Here is an 18044-nt window from a genome sequence, read left to right on the forward strand (position 1 = left end):
TTCTTCTGCACTGGTTGATGTTGAAGTACCGTGTTTGATCGATGCGCTGAATGCCTGGAAAATGGCTACTCCCAATACGGATTTGCCCGGCAACCGCTGCTCTCAGAGACAATGGGACGGGCCGCTCTGTAGCACTATACGGAAAAATAGTGCTGCTGAGCGTGCCCGTTTGTTGGCTGTGGGCATCTAGCATAGGCACTATGCTGGATGACACAACGTTTCGCATCGCTACATGCTTACGGTTAGGTGCTCCCTGTGTTGCTCCGCATCGCTGCCATTGCGGTGAAACCGTCGACAGCCTCGGGCGCCATGGTCTGTCGTGCTGCAGAAGTGCTGGTCGTATTGCACGGCATGCCAGCAGTAGCGACATTATCCGTCGTGCTCTTTCCACCGCCGGCGTACCAGCCGTGTTAGAGCCTAATGGACTGGTACGTGACGATGGAAAGATGCCTGATGGTATGACGTTGTTGCCATGGAAGTTGGGTAGACCCTTGGTGTGGGATGCAACGTGCGTCGACACCCTGGCGCCATCGCATCTGCCCTGCACGGCAGGTCATGCTGGTGCGACTACTGCTTCTGCAAAGACCACCAAGCGGCGCAAGTATAGTAACCTTATACATAGTATAGTAACTATACTTTTGAGCCGTTTGGGGTCGAAACGCTCGGACCATGGGGCCCGAGTTCTCGGGCGCTGTTCAAGGACATAGCGAAAAGGCTTGTCGACGCTTCGCGTGACCAGAGGGCTGGCTTGTTCTTTGGACAAAGAATTAGCATTGCCATTCAACGTGGCAATGCAGCCAGTCTTCTGGGCACGTTTCCGGGGTACAGCAATGCGGAGGAGTACTTCGACGCCTAACCCTCAGCTGGTTTTTGGTTTTGTTTTGTTATTTTTTTCCCTTTTTTATTTTTATTCTTGATTGTACGTAATAATTTAGTTTGTAAATATGGTATTAGAAGTAGAATAGTAAGTTTGTATGTAAATGTATTTGGGTTCCTAAAAGACCACATTACATTTTCTACTACAAGATTTGTTTTTAAAAGTTTTCTTTTACACAGCACTTTATTTAGGCAAATATAGTGGATTAATTTGTTCGTTAAGGTTTGGTGATTATTTACAATTTTGTCTGTCATACATATGCTAAGAGGTGGTAAATTAAACACAAGCCATTCATCATTGATGGGTGTTTAGTTTCTTAAATATGGCAGTATTAAGATCTACTGTCAAATCGCACCCTGGGCAAAAAGTTGCTAGAGTTGAAAATATAAAAATTAACCAACAATATTGTATTACGATAACGAATTTGTGCACGTTTTATTAGATTTTTTCAAATTCACCAGATAGTAACCTATTCTTTCTTAATAAGACGCTGTTAGAAAAACGACACAGAAATAATTTAAACATAATCAAGATTTTAGATTACGGAAATGTTTGGATGATATTGGTTGGTAGCCGCCATTTTGTTTCATGGCGACGCAACTCAACTGATCTACGTGGGAACTGTTGGAGGTTCTTGAACGAAAAATTTTTAAGCGCGCGGTCTACTTTGAATTTTAATAAGTTTGTTATTATCAAACGGCTTGTTGTTGCCACTGTGACTTTCTTTGTGAAGATGCTACAAGAATCTGAATTAAATATTCTTGTATCTAACGTGTTGGCCGAAAATCGGTTCAGCCATTGTCGATTATGTTTGACGGAAATTCAAGAACACTATGTACGTTTCCACGATTCTGTATCGGTGGACGCCACAAGTTTTGTAACGCTTTCCGAAGTTCTTACTAAAGTTTTGGGCGCAGAAGTAAGTTAAAAAAACATTACTATTTGTTCTGTTTACGTGGAAATCTAGTCGGCCTAAACGACAGGTGGTGTTTTAGTGAGAATCCGTTCATGTCTCTATTTTATTTCAAATCTAACTCCAATAATTGATTGAATGCCCTTCCATCAAAATTATTACATTTCCATATTTATAACAAGTCCTGTTAGTGGCTGGTTAATGACTTGAAATCTGACTACCTACCCAAGTTGTAACTTGCTAATTGCACTGCTGTTTTCAGATCTGCGATGAGATTGCTGGCATTGATGCAGTCTGTATGTCATGTGTTGATAAAGCACTTGAATCCATGAAATTCCTGCTACTATGTGAAAAATCTAATAATTTACTGGACAATGTCTTCAATAACCTTACAAACACACTTAGTGTTCATATTGATGCCACCAAACCTGACCATACTCTCTACATAGAAGTTGGTGAACACGAATCCCAACTAATTTTAGTTAACAATGAAGCTAAGAAGAAGAAAGCTGTACCTAAAGATATACTTAGCTGTTCTACATGCAATGAGCAGTATAAAGATATTTTGGAGTTGACTCTCCATAACAAAACAACTCATGGCACATACACTTGTGAGAAGTGCCATGAAACAGTAGATAGTGAAAGCGAACTTATTGCCCATGAAGATAGTCAACAGACCCACATGTGTGCAGAATGCAACACCTTCCGATGCACCGAGGAAAGCTTAAAACAACACCAGGATAAATACCACGGTCTGTTTGTGTGCAAAGACTGTGGCAAGTCTTTCAAAAATTTAGATAAACTACAAATCCATGAACAAAAACATAAATCCAAAAGTGAATGTCCTAAGTGTGGTAAAAGCTATAACACAAAAGGATTCTTTTTGAAACATGTGAAGTTGTGTCTGGAAGACCTTTTAGACCCACACCCAATAAGGAGCAATATTAAAAAGACCCACTTTTGTGACAAATGCGGTAAGGGCTACAGTACCCCTGGGGGGTTACGGGTACATAATAGATTTGTGCATGGTAATGCAAAGCCACATGTCTGTAAATATTGTAACAAACAGTTCACGGCACCAAGCTATCTGAAAGTTCACATGGTGAAGCATACTGGAGAAAAGAATTTCAAGTGTGATCTGTGTAGCAGACAGTTTGTCTCCAAGGAGGCATTATTGTACCACACTAGAAGACACATAGGAGACAAGCCATACAGCTGCACATTGTGTGATGAAAAGTTTGTCAACGCTTCAGCTAGGGCTGAACATATCAAATTTAAGCATGTTGGTCCAACCCTCATGTGTGAGATCTGTTCTCGTAAATTCTTTACCCCCAACTTCTTGAGGCAGCATATAAAGAAGCATCATGATCCTTCCAATAAGCTGTATGCTGGAAGGAGTCTGATACCACCCAATGTTCCAGCTGTAGAGAATATGAGAGTTAGATTCATTGATTAAAAATGCATCAGTTACAAAATCTGTATGTTTGGTCTTCTCAGAAATTATACCATTGTTTTACTCTATTAGTATTAACAAATAAAGATTATAGGAATATGAGGTACTTTGATAATATCACCGTGATTCTCTCACTAGAAGGGTTTGTACCCAAAGGCTGAGTTGTAAATAAAATGAGTACCTATTATTTATGTATCTTTGCTATATTTTATGCTATGCTATATTTTTGTATTGTTTGAAGTTGAAAAATCAATTGTTTATAGTTTTATTGTCTGTGTACAAATAAAAGAAAACCAATAATAGCTGTTTTGATTTTATTTCAGTTAGCAGGTATTTATCAACCACACGAATTTTAGTTTGTGGCTACGTGTGCGTTCGCGCAGTGGAATATTGTTGAATTTAAAGATTTTAATTATGCAGATAATTAGTGTATGACGTCCTATAATTGTGTATGGTAAATAAAAATTTGTGTATGCAGCCATTGTGGAGAAATTCACCAAAAACAGATTCCGCTGGGCGAACGTTGGCGAACGTTGTCCTGGCGGAACTTTTTTCAATCCATAGACTTTAGAAGAAAAGAGATGTGTCCAAAAATTAGTGTGTATTTGTGTATAATTGATTATGTATGAATGAAATCAGTGCATGCATTAACTTCGGAGAAATTCAAGTTTCCGCTGCGCGAACGTTTGGCCATTAGCTAGTTTTCATATAAAGCGCTTACATAGAGAGCTGTAGATTTTTACATACGTTGTTTTGAATTTGTTTATATTTGTTTAAAAAAAAGATTTAGAAAAAGTCGTAGGGTTTAAAAGATAAAAATATAAACGTAAAATACACTTATTAGGTCTTCGTTCTTAAAGTATGCAGTTTGGGGTCTAGATTTTCACGTTTACACAAACCTTGTAAGTGTCTCCAACATGTTGCCAAGTATCAATGATGTTCCGTTAGTAATTAAAAAGTTATAGGATATTTTATTATGATATATGATGAATAGATCACTGTTTACAAAGCAGTCGAATATCACGACGTTCTAAAGGAATTTCATGGTAAAATGTATGCCAATAATAAGTTTAATCATTCAACTATTCACTTGCAAAATTTCATGTCATTAAATTCAGTAATTAAAGAAAGACAATTATAATACTGACGGAGCATCGAAAACCTACATAATCCGACCAAGTTCGGATAGCTACAAAAAAGCGGCCGTGCCATATGTCTAAGAAACGTTCTTAACTTGGAAGGTTAGTATTTATTAATATGGCACAGTTGCGTACACAAGCGTTAGGAAAAAATAAAACAATGCTTCTTGAATGAAAAATATTTTTTTTATAATAATGCCACTATCTACGATAAAAATAAATCTTCAATTAACAAGTACTTCTCTATTTAAATATCCGTGTACAAAAATATTTTTATTATCATTACTTACATAAATTACTTAACTAGGTGATTAAAAATAACGTTAATAAACGTTACGTATTTTAACTAAAATGTCGTAGATAGTGGCGCTATTATTAAAAAAAATAATTTTCATTCAAGAAATGCAATTGTTTTATTTTTTCCTAACGCTTGTGTATGCAGCTGTACCATATTAATAATTATACTAACCTTCCAAGTTAAGAACGTTTCTTAGACATATGGCACGGCCGCTTTTTTGTAGCTATCCGAACTTGGTTGGATTATGTAGGTTTGCGTTGCTCCGTCAGTATTATAATTGTCTTTCTTTAATTACTGAATTTAATGACATGAAATTTTGCAAGTGAATAGTTGAATGATTAAACTAATTATTGGCATACATTTTACCATGCAATTCCTTTAGAACGTTGTGATATTCGACTGCTTTGAAAAACAGTGATCTATTCATCATATATCATGATAAAATATCCTATAACTTTTTAATTACTAACGGAACATCATTGATACTTGGTAACATGTTGGAGACTCTTACAAGGTTTGTGTAAACGTGAAAATCTAGACCCCAAACTGCATACTTTAAGAACGAAGACCTAATAAGTGTATTTTACGTTTATATTTTTATCTTTTAAACCCTACGACTTTTTCTAAATCTGTTTTTTAAACAAATATAAACAAATTCAAAACAACGTATGTAAAAATCTACAGCTCTCTATGTAAGCGCTTTATATGAAAACTAGCTAATGGCCAAACGTTCGCGTAGCGGAAACTTGAATTTCTCCAAAGTTTATGCATGCACTGATTTCATTCATACATAATCAATTATACACAAATACACACTAATTTTTGGACACATCTCTTTTCTTCTAAAGTCTATGGATTAAAAAAAGTTCCGCCAGGACAACGTTCGCCAACGTTCGCCCAGCGGAATCTGTTGTTGGTGAATTTCTCCACAATGGCTGCATACACAAATTTTTATTTACCATACACAATTATAGGACGTCATACACTAATTATCTGCATAATTAAAATCTTTAAATTCAACAACATTCCGCTGCGCGAACGCACACTGTGGCTACTCAACAAGAAAATTATAAATTCAAAGCTTTGCCTGTAGCATTGCCATGAGAAAAAAATACGTATTTTCATTCCAATGCTTGATTTTGCTAATCTAATTAGGACTGAAAACTTTGATCCGCACAATAATAAAAATTGAAACGGTTTATAGTCTGTTTTTTAATCTCGTAGACTAAATTGACACTTGCAAAATGTCAAACTTTCTAATAATTTTGCTAGCTCTGTGGTGCAGTGTTGTACTTACGATACCGGTTCGTTGAATCGTAACTTTTTACAATAAGTCATCCTGAAATAATGGGCTTATCCTTGATGATTACGCATGGCTTTGCGTGGTCAGATATCCCTGGCAGTTTGTAGCACGTCGTACAGCCATGTGTACGTACGTGAATTTTAAATATAAAACTTTGAATGAATATTAAATTCGTCTATTATAGATAAAAAGTTACGATTCAACGAACCGGTATCGTAAGTACAACACTGCACCACAGAGCTAGCAAAATTATTAGAAAGTTTGACATTTTGCAAGTGTCAATTTAGTCTACGAGATTAAAAAACAGACTATAGTCAGAGGAAAGTAATATAGGTTTAGTACAGTGCAGATCAAAATTGCCCATAAATGCCCTTTTTCAATACCTAGCACATATTTGAAAATAAATTATATATTTAGTTCTTCAGAAGGGATTTTGTTGACAGACACTTGTAATGCATAAGAAGTTTCAGCTCCAGGCACAAACAGCTTGCTATGTGGATTGTAATGCCTCGGCACATGCTTCCTTAGCTGATGTTCCGTGACGAACTTGACATGACAAATAGGACACTCTTTCGTAGGGCCGAAGTGCTTCCGTCTCTTATGCATCATCCTCCGCGACGCCGAAAGAAAAGTTTCACTGCATAAGTCACAAGGAAAAGGTCTCTCACCAGTATGCAGTCGCGTGTGGTAAACTAAAGCCGCTTGAGTAACAAATTTACCCCCACAGAGTTCACAATGGAAATTCTTCTCTTTTGTATGCTTGACTATATGATTATTTAATCTACTTATTGCATCAAACTTTTTGCCACACCAGTTGCAAGACAGTACATTTCCAAATCCATGGTCTGTTTTCAAATGTGTGCGTAAACCATTCTTTCTTGCATATCCCTTGAGACAAATATCACAAAAGAAATTTGGCTGCTGTTCATCCACAGTGCCACAAATTTTGAGATGAAGTTTAAAAGTTTGTTTGTTGAGAAATGATTTGTTGCAGCGCGGACACTTATTTACTTCGTGTTTATCTAAATGTGCTCGTAACTCCTTTTTTGATGGGAACTGAACAAAGCACAGTTTGCATATAGCAGCTACATGGTGAAACTTGTCATGTATTTTCAACATTTTGTTTGTGCTTAACATTTTAGGGCATTTTGGACACTTTATTTTTTTAGGATAGTGCACTCTTTCTGAGTGCTCATCGAGTTTCGACTGTGTGGTGAAGATCTTGGGACACTGGGTGCAAGCAAGCTTGTCATTACTGTGCAATTTTCTGTGTCTGACGAGGGTACACATGGATTTGAATCGTTCCCCGCATTCTTCACATATTGCATTAGAATTTTGTTTCTTCATTCTATGACATGGCTGCTTAGCTTTGAGCACTTCTCGTAGTTTCCGCAAGGCTGTCTTTTTACTCCGTGCGAGGCTTTTTCGACTGGTAAACATAAGATTTTCATCTTGTTTTATCATTAAGAAAATGGTTTGAACATTAGGACCTGTGCTTGATGATTGTTCTAGACTAGTGTCCAATTTATTTAGGACCATATTCCAGTTCTCATTGGAAGACTGACATAGTTTCTTGAATAAGTAAGAGTTAATTGTCATAGTTGCACAGTTCATGCACAGGACTTGTGGCAGAGAAGGCTCCTCAATTACCTGGAAATATAATTTTATTTATTAGTTAGTGTAAATAAACAAGCACAAATCCAAGTAATGTATCCTGCACTTGAGTATTGATGGATGATGTTAACTGATGAATTTCATGGCACTGGTTTAAGATACAGAATATCAATTTACATATTTGAATTGAATTAAATAATACTTTTTGGTTATTATATAAAATGCATGAAAACAGATAAAAAATATGTACAGGACATTACTCTGGATCATTTATAAAGGTTCTTGTGTTTCCTATTATTTCCTATTTCCTATAAAATACTTATGGCAATGAATTTGTCAATTTACAAAGTTAAGCAGACTTGTCCCACACAAGGCACAATAACGTAACTCTATGGCGGTACTTATCACTGCCATCCTGCTGCCTACAACCAGCAAAACAAAATAACTGTACTGCGTTTTGACCATAACAAACACAAACATTAGTTGTTGTGTGTAACAAAATAGCTAGTAGATCAATGTAAGGGATAGTACTCACTCCTAACTCTGCGAACATAGAGGCAAAGGTAAGGCTTTCGTCCAAATACGGTCGCTGAAGCTTTACTGAATCTTCTAACGATACTTCTTGCTGTTCCGTCGAACCAAAACATAACCTACAAATGTGCTCAGATTCGCTCGTCAAATACTTTAACCCTGGCATTACTATTTCAACTTCTTCGTCCATTTTGATTGATTTAGATTACCATTTACTGATTTAATTGTATGAAAATATTAAAAATATTTTGCTAACTTTGAAGCAATACGCAAGAATTTCTTAGATCTATCTTGACAATGACTGACATTGGCCGTCTGTCATCTGTCTGTGGCTGACTGTCACTTGATAGTCACAGACTATCTCACATTTCATGATCGTAAGATGTACTGTAAAAAGTGTGGGAGTGTAAGTGCTTGTCAATCTTCAACATCTCTGGATGCCCTGAGATGTCCGCTGTGCCCCCAAGCACGTTTTTTTAAAGGTAAGCGGGGTTTGAACGTGCACATTGGGAAGACACATAAATCCCAAAGTGCAGTTCCTCCCACACTAACCCCGACAAACCCAGATACCGACACACCGTTGGAACCGTTTTGGAAAAGACTTTCAAAATTCAAAAACACAATTCCAATCCTAAAGCGGGTTCCCCGAGGCGCCAGGAGTTTAGTAGCTCAACATTTGGCAGGTTGTGTCCGCCTGGCTGCACGGGAGAACTCGCAACGTGCTTGGGAGAACTTACTCACTTTCCCTTATAGAATCTTACATATTCAAAAAAATTTGGCATCCAAAAAGTCCTTAACGACCCAAATTAAAGATAATTGTAATGTTTCGGTCAGAGATTTCGACACTAAATCACCGACAACAGGATCTACCTATTCGAGGAGCATCCCCCACCTGGTAGAATCCAAGTTAAGTGAAGGTGACATAAGTGGTGCAGCGAGGATCCTCTTCAGCAGTGATGTGGTGGCACCGTGTTCTCCAGAAACACTTTCCGCTTTGGAGAGCAAACACCCTGCCCCATCCGATGACCTTTCTTTTCCCGACCCCCCTGATCCGGATTTACATACCCTCATCGTTACAGGTCGACAATTGATCACGGCAATAGGCTCCTTCAGGAGCGGTTCCGCAGGCGGCCTCGACGGCTTGAGTCCGCAACACCTTAAGGACCTTACCTGCCCAAGCGCCGGGGAAGCTGGTGAGTCGCTCTTGAAGGAGCTTACAGCCCTGGTCAACCTAATGCTATCCGGCAAGGTGGACGAGGCCGTCATCGACGTCTTATATGGAGCAAACCTCTGCGCTCTACGCAAGAGGGACGGCGGCATTCGTCCAATCGCCGTAGGCACTACTTACCGTCGTATGGCAGCCAAGATTTGCTGTAAATTTTATAACGAGGGTTGTTCGGAAAAATTTCAGCCCCTTCAGCTGGGTTACGGCTCAAGAGGGGGCTGCGAGGCTGCTGTACACGCGTTGTCGACCTATTTAAATTGTGGCAAAGGAGAGGTCATAATGAAGGTTGACATAAAGAATGCATTCAACTCAGTTAACAGGGACACCCTACTAGCAGAAACTAAAAAAGAGCTACCCCAAATTTATAGTTTTCTTTACCAATGCTACAGGCACCCATCTAAATTACTTTATCGGGACAACCTTTTAGAATCTTCTGTTGGCTGTCAGCAGGGTGACCCACTCGGGCCCGTGATTTTCAGTTTAGCCATAAACCCAATAATTCGGCAGCTAAATTCTGAATTCAATGTTTGGTACCTTGTTGACGGAACCTTGGGGGGCAAAGTAGATACTGTTCTTAAAGACCTATCCTTTCTTCAAAATAAATTCCAAGCAATAGGACTAAATCTAAATTATTCCAAATGTGAACTCTTTGTAACGGACAATACAGACAGACAAGACATATTTTCCAAATTTTGTGCAATAGCCCCGGATATCAAATTAATTGACAAGAGTTCTCTTTGTCTCCTCGGTTCCCCAATATTTGAAAATTCATTCTCGAATTTTATTCATGATAAAATACAAAATTTCAATCATATTTCGGACAGGCTACTCCAAATTAACATGCACTCAGCTATCACAATCATTAGATATTGTTGTTTTGGCCCAAAATTAACGTACTATTTGCGTGCTTCCAGTCTATGGAAGCACACAAATCTTTTGGAAAAACTTGACAAAATTATTAGACACACATTAACATCAATTTTAAATGTGGCCTTGGACGACCGAGCCTGGATTCAGGCTACTCTTCCCGTTCGCATGGGAGGGCTGGGCGTCCGCAAAATTTCAAGTATTAGCCTACCGGCCTTTATATCCTCCGTCCATGGTACTGAGCAATTGACCAGGAAAATTCTTCCTATCACACTGGCCAATTGCGAGGTACCATGTCTGACTGAGGCTGTAGAGGCTTGGAAAATCACCTGCCCGAATACTGATCCACCCGTCAACCCGTCCTCCCAGAGACAGTGGGATGAGCCGCTCTGCAGAGTTATACGGAATAATCTGCTAAATACGTCAATTTCTTCTGCAGAGCGAGCGCGCCTTCTGGCTGTGGGCGAATGGGAGTCGGGTCTATGGCTTCTGGCACTTCCGTCGTCAAACATAGGCACATTGTTTGACGACACCACTTTCCGGCTTGCTGTTTGCTTGCGTTTGGGTGCTCCGTGCTGCTCTCCTCACCGCTGCCACTGTGGTGAAGCTGTCAGCAGCCTTGGACACCACGGCTTGTCGTGCAGCCGCAGCGCGGGACGATTTGCACGGCATGCGAATATCAATGACATAATCCGTCGTGCTCTTGTTGCCGTAGGCGTTCCAGCCATATTAGAACCCAGTGGTCTGGCACGCGACGATGGCAAGAGACCAGACGGTATGTCGTTGTTCCCGTGGAAGATGGGTAGGTCTTTAGTATGGGACGCGACTTGTGTCGATACTCTTGCACCATCTCACCTTCCTAGCTCGGCGCGATGTGCTGGTTCCGCTGCTGCGGCTGCAGAGAACCTCAAACGGCGCAAATATAGCACCCTGGTTGGTAACTATACCTTTGAGCCGTTTGGGGTTGAAACCCTCGGGCCGTGGGGTCCAAGTGCTCATCTGCTTTTTAAAGATCTGGCAAAGCGACTTGCTGACACTTCAAGTGACCCAAAGGCTGGTTTTTATTTTGGTCAAAAATTAAGCATTGCCATCCAACGTGGCAATGCTGCCAGCCTCTTGGGTACACTCCCGGTGGGCAGCGATGAGGAGTTTTTTGATGCCATTTTTTAGTTGTATATATGTATAAATAAGGCTTTTTTTTTACGTCATGTAAATATCTAGATTTAATTTTATATGGAATTTTATTCTGTAAAAAGTTCATGAATTTCTCCATCAAAAGTTAATTATATGAATTAAAGTATCCATTCATATAAATGGAATAAAATTCCATGTTAATATTTCGATTTTGATGTGTGAAGATTATAAAAGTCTTCTTAATAATTGGTATTGCAACAACTTGTCTAACACTTCACACAGACGTTAAAACCAAAATATTTTTGAATCAAGGTCAACCCAAATTGCATTTATTTTTGTGCAGTTTAGCTGCTTACTTTTCGTTACGGTGGCCTCAAGAACCGCCTATTATGTTTCGTATTTAAGTATTTGTATTCGAGGTATCATTAAAAATCAAACAAGGTAAGGAAAACTCAAGTTTAAAGTAATAACCACGCTAGGTATTATTCTAAATCTAGAGGTACTAGGCTACTCTTAGGATCTATAAATAAAAAAAATATCTTTAACTTCCACAAGATGTATATTATTTTAAGTAACAAAGTGTTAAGGACAACCTAGACGATCAATTAAATTGCGCTATATAACGAATTGTGCAAGTTAATTCACCACTTAGAGTAAATATTGAATATTGCACAATGATTTTTGGCACAAAACAGCTTCGTTGTAGTGTAATATTAAGCAATTTAAATGATCATCTAGATAACAATATTCAGTATTTAATTCGAAATAATATTGTAGGGACATATTTTTTATTACAATTCGTTATATGAAAACAAAAAAGATAGGTACTTTCGTACCTCCTACGCAACGCTCTTTTTATAGCCTATTTACGTTTAAATCTAGTTTTGTTCAAACGTCACTGGTTCCAGGCGACCGGGCCATTATTAGGAATTACTAATGCGCCAAAAGTGTTATGTTCAAGAAATTCTTTAATCAGATATAGGAACTTAAGGATAAATAAGTAACGTGAAACTGATAAAACCAAAAACAGACCTTATTACTGAGACTTCGCTATCCGTTTGTACGTCCGTCCGTCTGTCACAAGAGTTTATCTCATGAACCGTGATAGTTTGATAGTTGAGAGATGATATATTTCTGTTGCCGCTATATGTAACAACAAACATTAAAAATAAGAATAAAATGAACATTTTATGAGGCTTCAATAAATAAATAAATATCATACATGATTTTATTTGGCCGATTTGTAGATACTTGTACATCATCATCTCCCGAGCCTTATCCCAACTAAGTTGGGTTCAGCTTCCAGTCTAACCGAATGGAACTCAGTACTTAGTCTTACAAGTAACTACTGCCTATCTGACATCCTCAACCCAGTTACCCGGGCAACCGAATACCTCTTTGTAATAATGGTAATCACACTTACTGACTACCCATAAGATCGCCAAACACGACAACATGCCACAGTCGCTGGTATCCAAGATATACTTAGAAAGTACATACACACATAGTTTTTTGTTGACACTTGCCTTAAGGGCTTATTACATTTGACTAAATTCAGTCGTCTAACTAGGTTTTTCTAATTAGGTTTCTAAATGATTTAATGAAACCTACCTTCCTAAATGCGATTACATTTGACTGAATTTAGTGACTGAATCATTTAGACGACTTAATTTAGTCAAGTGTAATAAGCCCTTTACCTGGACCACCGCTATTTTTACTTTAAATACTGATGTTATAAAAAGAATATTTTTTTTAGTTGACCGTGTGTGGCTCCGAATCTGCTAAGCAGATTTGAAAAATTCTTTCGCTATCGGGAAGCTGGTTTGGAAAAAAGTTCACCCGGGATGTGGGTGAATTTTATTATACATACTTATCTTTAATGTTTACAGATGGCGTCGCTTACACCAGTCTCGTTGTCCGGCGACAACCTGGCACAACGTCACCGACATCTCAACAGCTTAGTGCGCGAGGCTCATGAGAGCGGAGCCAAGTTCCCTGATGTGGAGGCTCTGCCCGAACTGTCTCCACTCGACCGACTCTTCAAGATAGACCTCGCCGTCAAACTGCAACATGTGCACTACATAATACATAACCTGAAACACGACGACATGCTGTACGTGAGTAGAGCCCTGAGAGCGACCTGGCTAGTACACCACCAGGACATCATTAACCCCAAACACTTGGAAGACGTTCTCTTCCCAGAGATGCTGGCGCCGGCGGTCACCAGAATGAAACACTGGCTCTACATCAACCTGCGAGAGCCAGCAATGTGCCAGCAGTTCTATCAGCACTACAAACCGGACTCCTTTGACTATGCCATAAAGTTCCTTAACCACTGTAGCCAAGACTTCATACTGGAGGAGGTTCCCAACATACTGGCAAAGATATCCTGTCATTATTTGAAGGTACTGTGTGAGAAATGTCCTCGAGTTACTAAAATATACTTCGATGCGTTGGCGACAGATGATGATGTGAAAGCGCGCTATCTCGCACAAGAGAAGGTCTACTACAACAGCGTGAAGTGCGTGCTGAAGTCGGACGCCGATGTGTTCCTCGACATCACGGAGAAGTATTACAACATGAACAGCTTTAGTCGCCTCAGTCCATCGGCGACTGACTACATCGTGCGTTGTCACAAAGCTAGATTGTGGAGCAAGTTGGAGCTGTATGCGGCGTATATCCTGCACATCCCGAGCCTCGCCAATCGGCTCAGTGTCGAGGAGTGTCAGGAAGTAGTGCTGCAGCTCGCTCGGGCGAGCTACCTGCAGCATTGGTTTAACTATAAAGTTGTGGAGCCACTGATCAAGCGACTCAGACCCAACAAGAGAGCTGCATTCAAGAAACGAGTGTTCGTGGAGAAGGATGTGGGAGAGTCTGTGCCGGACTGGCCCTACTCCACGCCGGATCCTCCGCGCCGGGCTGAGTCTGGTTCACACGTATTCGACGACGAGGAATTTAGTTCAGTTCACAGTAGAAAAAAAATTACAAAGACGATAGTAAAAAAGAAGAAAGGGCCCGGAGGTCATTACTCCGAAATTGTAGAATGTCCAACCGATAACACTGAGTTAGACCGATTGTTCAATGAGTTTCGTTTTATCGGGTTTGACCGGGCTCTGCACGAGCTTGGACAGCGGTTACAGGCTGCGAGTTCAGTTGAGAGACGGCGCGATATTTTCCTCGTGTTGGTGAGCAAGACCGGCGGGCGTAGTGAAGCTGTGTCGGCGCTATTACGTTTAGCAGCACGTCACAGTAACGAACCGCCACACATACGCGCCTCTATACTGCGCAGTCTCGTGAAGCGCGCCAACGTGTGGCGTCTGCCTGCTGACGTCTGGCAACATTTGCTGGAGTTCGGCCATGGACTCGGACTCGACGGGGGACCTCCCGAAGCCGCGTGCCGTGAGGGGCTGCATGCCGTTGTGATTCGCCAATTACTAGCTGGCAAATGTGAACGAGCTGTCTGCGTCGCCTTTTTGAAAGATTTTACCACGCTGGCGGAATATTCCCTGAAGAAAGACGAACGCGAGTGTCTTGCTGTCGGTCTTCAGAACATGTTAGCAGCTTCAGCTTCAGACGCAGAGCCGTCAGAAGCCGCAGAACGGCTCGGTCAGATGCTTGATATAATTTTTAATTATGGCCTTGGTGTCGACTCAGCAATGCCCACGGTTATGGCTGTGAAAAGTTTAGCTTTGCGTGATGCAGAAGTTTCTTACTACTTATTAAGACGGCTATACGATGCTAGAATTGGACGCCGTGAATTACTCCGTGAAAATTTAAAGTTTCGATGTGATCAGGCAGCGTTTCTTAACGCACTACGTCACGACCCAGCCGCTATCGAAGTGGAGACTATCGCAGATGAGGTAGCTTTAGGCGAAAAGGGCTATGATGTATTTATTTCAAAAATTGTGGTATACTTCAACAATGACAAAGATGATATTACGGGCCGGCTAACTCACGTATTTCAGGAGAGAGTTTCAAAACGACCGGAAAACCGAAGGGAGATTATAAGAAATACTCATATTCGTAGAAGACGTCCTAAGGAGGTCAATTTGACCCGAGCGCTTACAAGTCTTCTGTGCCAACAGTTTGGGAAAGTCTTGACTGAGTCGGACACAGACGGCTCATCATATGCGACGTATGGCGCAGCGCTAAGGGCGTGCGCACACCGCGCCCGGCCTGCCATCAACTTGGCGGAGTGGGGCTGGTGCAAGGCTGGTGTGAAAGCTGTCGCGACGCTCGCGATGCGCTGTCGGGAAGCAGAGAGAGCCTCGCTAACTCGTGCGCTAGCGGCCGAGCGGCGCACGGTGAGAGTAGCCTTAGCGCTCAGCATGCGCTCTGCGGGCGGCGCAGTGCTCGACACCTTCGCGACAGCAGTCAAGCTGCGGCCGGCAGTCGCGCTGCGAGTAGCGTTGCTGTACTTCCGACGCGCAGGCGCTGGCACTGACCTCAGGGTGTGGGATATGGTGAAACCTCTGCTCTCCAGTGTCGACCTAAGACCACGCGAGTGGCTCCATAAATTTCTCGGAAACACCCACTGGCTACCGTCTACCATTAAACCTGATTATTGCGCCTTGTTTTATCTTACTATATATAAAATTCCATATTCAAATTCCACTCACGTACTTGAACATGTGTGTACGCTTCTACCGGAGATTAAACAAAGCACGCTTGAAAACGTTCTGCATTGTATGTTTGATAAAACTGAAGAGGATGAGATACCGGTGATACCCTTTCCCGCACTGTATGTTAGATATCTGATTTTGGCTAGAAGTGATGAGGATTTCGAAGAAAGGTGTAGTAAGATCGGTAATCAGTTTTTGGAGATCTTAGAAAACCTACGCAGTGAACGAGAGAAGGACTTTGAAAGAAGATTGCGTCAGATTTTGGCTTGTTTAAAATATAACGCTGCGTGTTTTAACACTGACTATACCTGTTATTTGTCAGTGATAGAGAAAATCTTAGCCTGGATGCAAACATTCATGCTGAAAGAGGAATACTTTGATGTGTATGTGAAGATACATCTTACAATGTTGTACTACAGAGCGGTGAGGCAGAGCATGAAACAGATGCCGGACGTGTTCGCTGATGTGAAGCGGAGGAAGTCGGAGGGCGTGGAGGCTGTGGGCTTCATCCTCGGGAGGTACATAGTGAAGGAGTTGGCCCAGCTTGTGGAAACATACTTCGACTCCATAATAGAGCTGTATTCTGGTGCTCTGGATGGCTACTTAGATCAGTTTACGGGCGGGAGATCGAGATCAATATTCATTGGAGCCGTGCTTCGGGGTATGATGGCGGACGGAGTGGGTCTGCAGCGGCGCTTGGTGGTGTATGAGTTAAGAGATCGATACTATGTGGACGAGGCTACGAGAACAGACATCATAAAACAACTAGAACAGGATAAGGCGCTTGAGATTTTCGTATATGCTGAACTTGTTTAATGTAACTAGTTTCTGGCAGCGGTTTCGTCAGCGTTTTGTGTCCTGTAGTTTTTTAATGTTAAGTATAGTGTCTTAGATCAATGCTGTTATCTATGTTGTCACATTTGGTGCTCTCATCGCCGACCCGCTTTCATTTACTTTTCTGGTACTTATTGCTTTACGTATATACCTATTCGAATTGATTTCCTGCCTCTTGAATTAGCATTTAGGTCTAACCACGCCACTTAGGCATAGGCAACAACTATTTATATTGTCTGTGTGTAAAGCCTACCTTCGTACTAATAATTACCTATTATGGCTATATTTTAACCTATTATGGGTGATTTACCAGCAGTAAGAACTGAAGTAACTTTTCCTTTTTATTCAACTGGCACTGACTTTGCAGGCCCATTTATGATTTCAAGTAAAAGGGGGAGAGGTAACCGTAAAACAAAATGTTATCTTTGCTTATTTGTATGCCTGACCACTAGAGCTGTCCACTTGGAAGTAGTGAGCGATCTTACTACAGATGCTTTCATATTGTGTTTGCGTCGTTTCGTCTCGCGTAGAGGTAAACCTAAGGTATTATATTGCGATAACGGTACGAACTTTGTAGGTGCAAGTAATGAACTTGGTAATATTCTACGCTCCAGTCGTGCATCTGTCACAGAATTTGCTACCTGCGAAGGTATAGAGTTCGTATTTAGTCCAGCATATTCTCCTCATTTTGGAGGTATATGGGAGGCGGGCGTTAAGGCTGCAAAATACCATCTGATTAGGATCGCTGGTAATCAATCGTTTACTTTTGAAGAATTGACCACGCTATTTTCACAGATAGAAGCCATATTAAATTCCCGACCTCTTTCTCCTATCTCTTCTGACCCCTTCGACCTAACGCCCCTTACCCCCGGGCACTTCCTTATTGGGCGGCCAATGATGTCGCTACCTTCGCATCCTGCGGACGACAGCCGATCGAAGTACCATTTGATCCAGAAAATTCGAGGAGAGTTTTGGGAGCGATGGCGTAAGGAGTTTTTAGCTGATCTACAAATAAGAACAAAATGGAAGACGCCTAATGTCGACCCCAAAGTTAATGATATGGTCATCATAAAAGAAGATAATGCACCACCACAGCGCTGGCGTCTTGGTCGTATTACACGTCTACATATGGGACCAGACAACGTGTGTCGAGTGGTTGACATCTACACCGCCAGAGGCACCATTCGTCGAGCGATTCACAACATTGTTCGTCTGCCAATTGAACCAGTTGAAA

The 18044-nt window shown here is 41.0% G+C and overlaps 2 protein-coding genes across 2 annotated transcripts; one reads left to right on the forward strand and one right to left on the reverse strand.

Moving 5' to 3' along the window:
* Positions 1 to 1433: 1433 nt before the first annotated feature.
* Positions 1434 to 3529, forward strand: LOC124643054 (oocyte zinc finger protein XlCOF6-like). The gene is made up of 2 exons (XM_047181893.1): positions 1434 to 1796; positions 2053 to 3529. Exons 1-2 carry the CDS (start codon positions 1434 to 1436, stop codon positions 3244 to 3246), a joined length of 1557 nt encoding a protein of 518 aa, XP_047037849.1. The 3' UTR covers positions 3247 to 3529.
* A 2206-nt stretch (positions 3530 to 5735) lies between these two features.
* LOC124643055 (gastrula zinc finger protein XlCGF26.1-like) lies at positions 5736 to 8452 on the reverse strand. Its single transcript, XM_047181894.1, has 3 exons — positions 8133 to 8452; positions 6296 to 7633; positions 5736 to 5880 (listed from the first exon to the last, which is right to left on the reverse strand). Exons 1-2 carry the CDS (start codon positions 8316 to 8318, stop codon positions 6389 to 6391), a joined length of 1431 nt encoding a protein of 476 aa, XP_047037850.1. The 5' UTR covers positions 8319 to 8452; the 3' UTR covers positions 5736 to 5880; positions 6296 to 6388.
* Positions 8453 to 18044: the final 9592 nt, after the last annotated feature.

Source organism: Helicoverpa zea, chromosome 26, assembly GCF_022581195.2.
Source record: "Helicoverpa zea isolate HzStark_Cry1AcR chromosome 26, ilHelZeax1.1, whole genome shotgun sequence".
Lineage (NCBI taxonomy): Eukaryota > Metazoa > Arthropoda > Insecta > Lepidoptera > Noctuidae > Helicoverpa > Helicoverpa zea.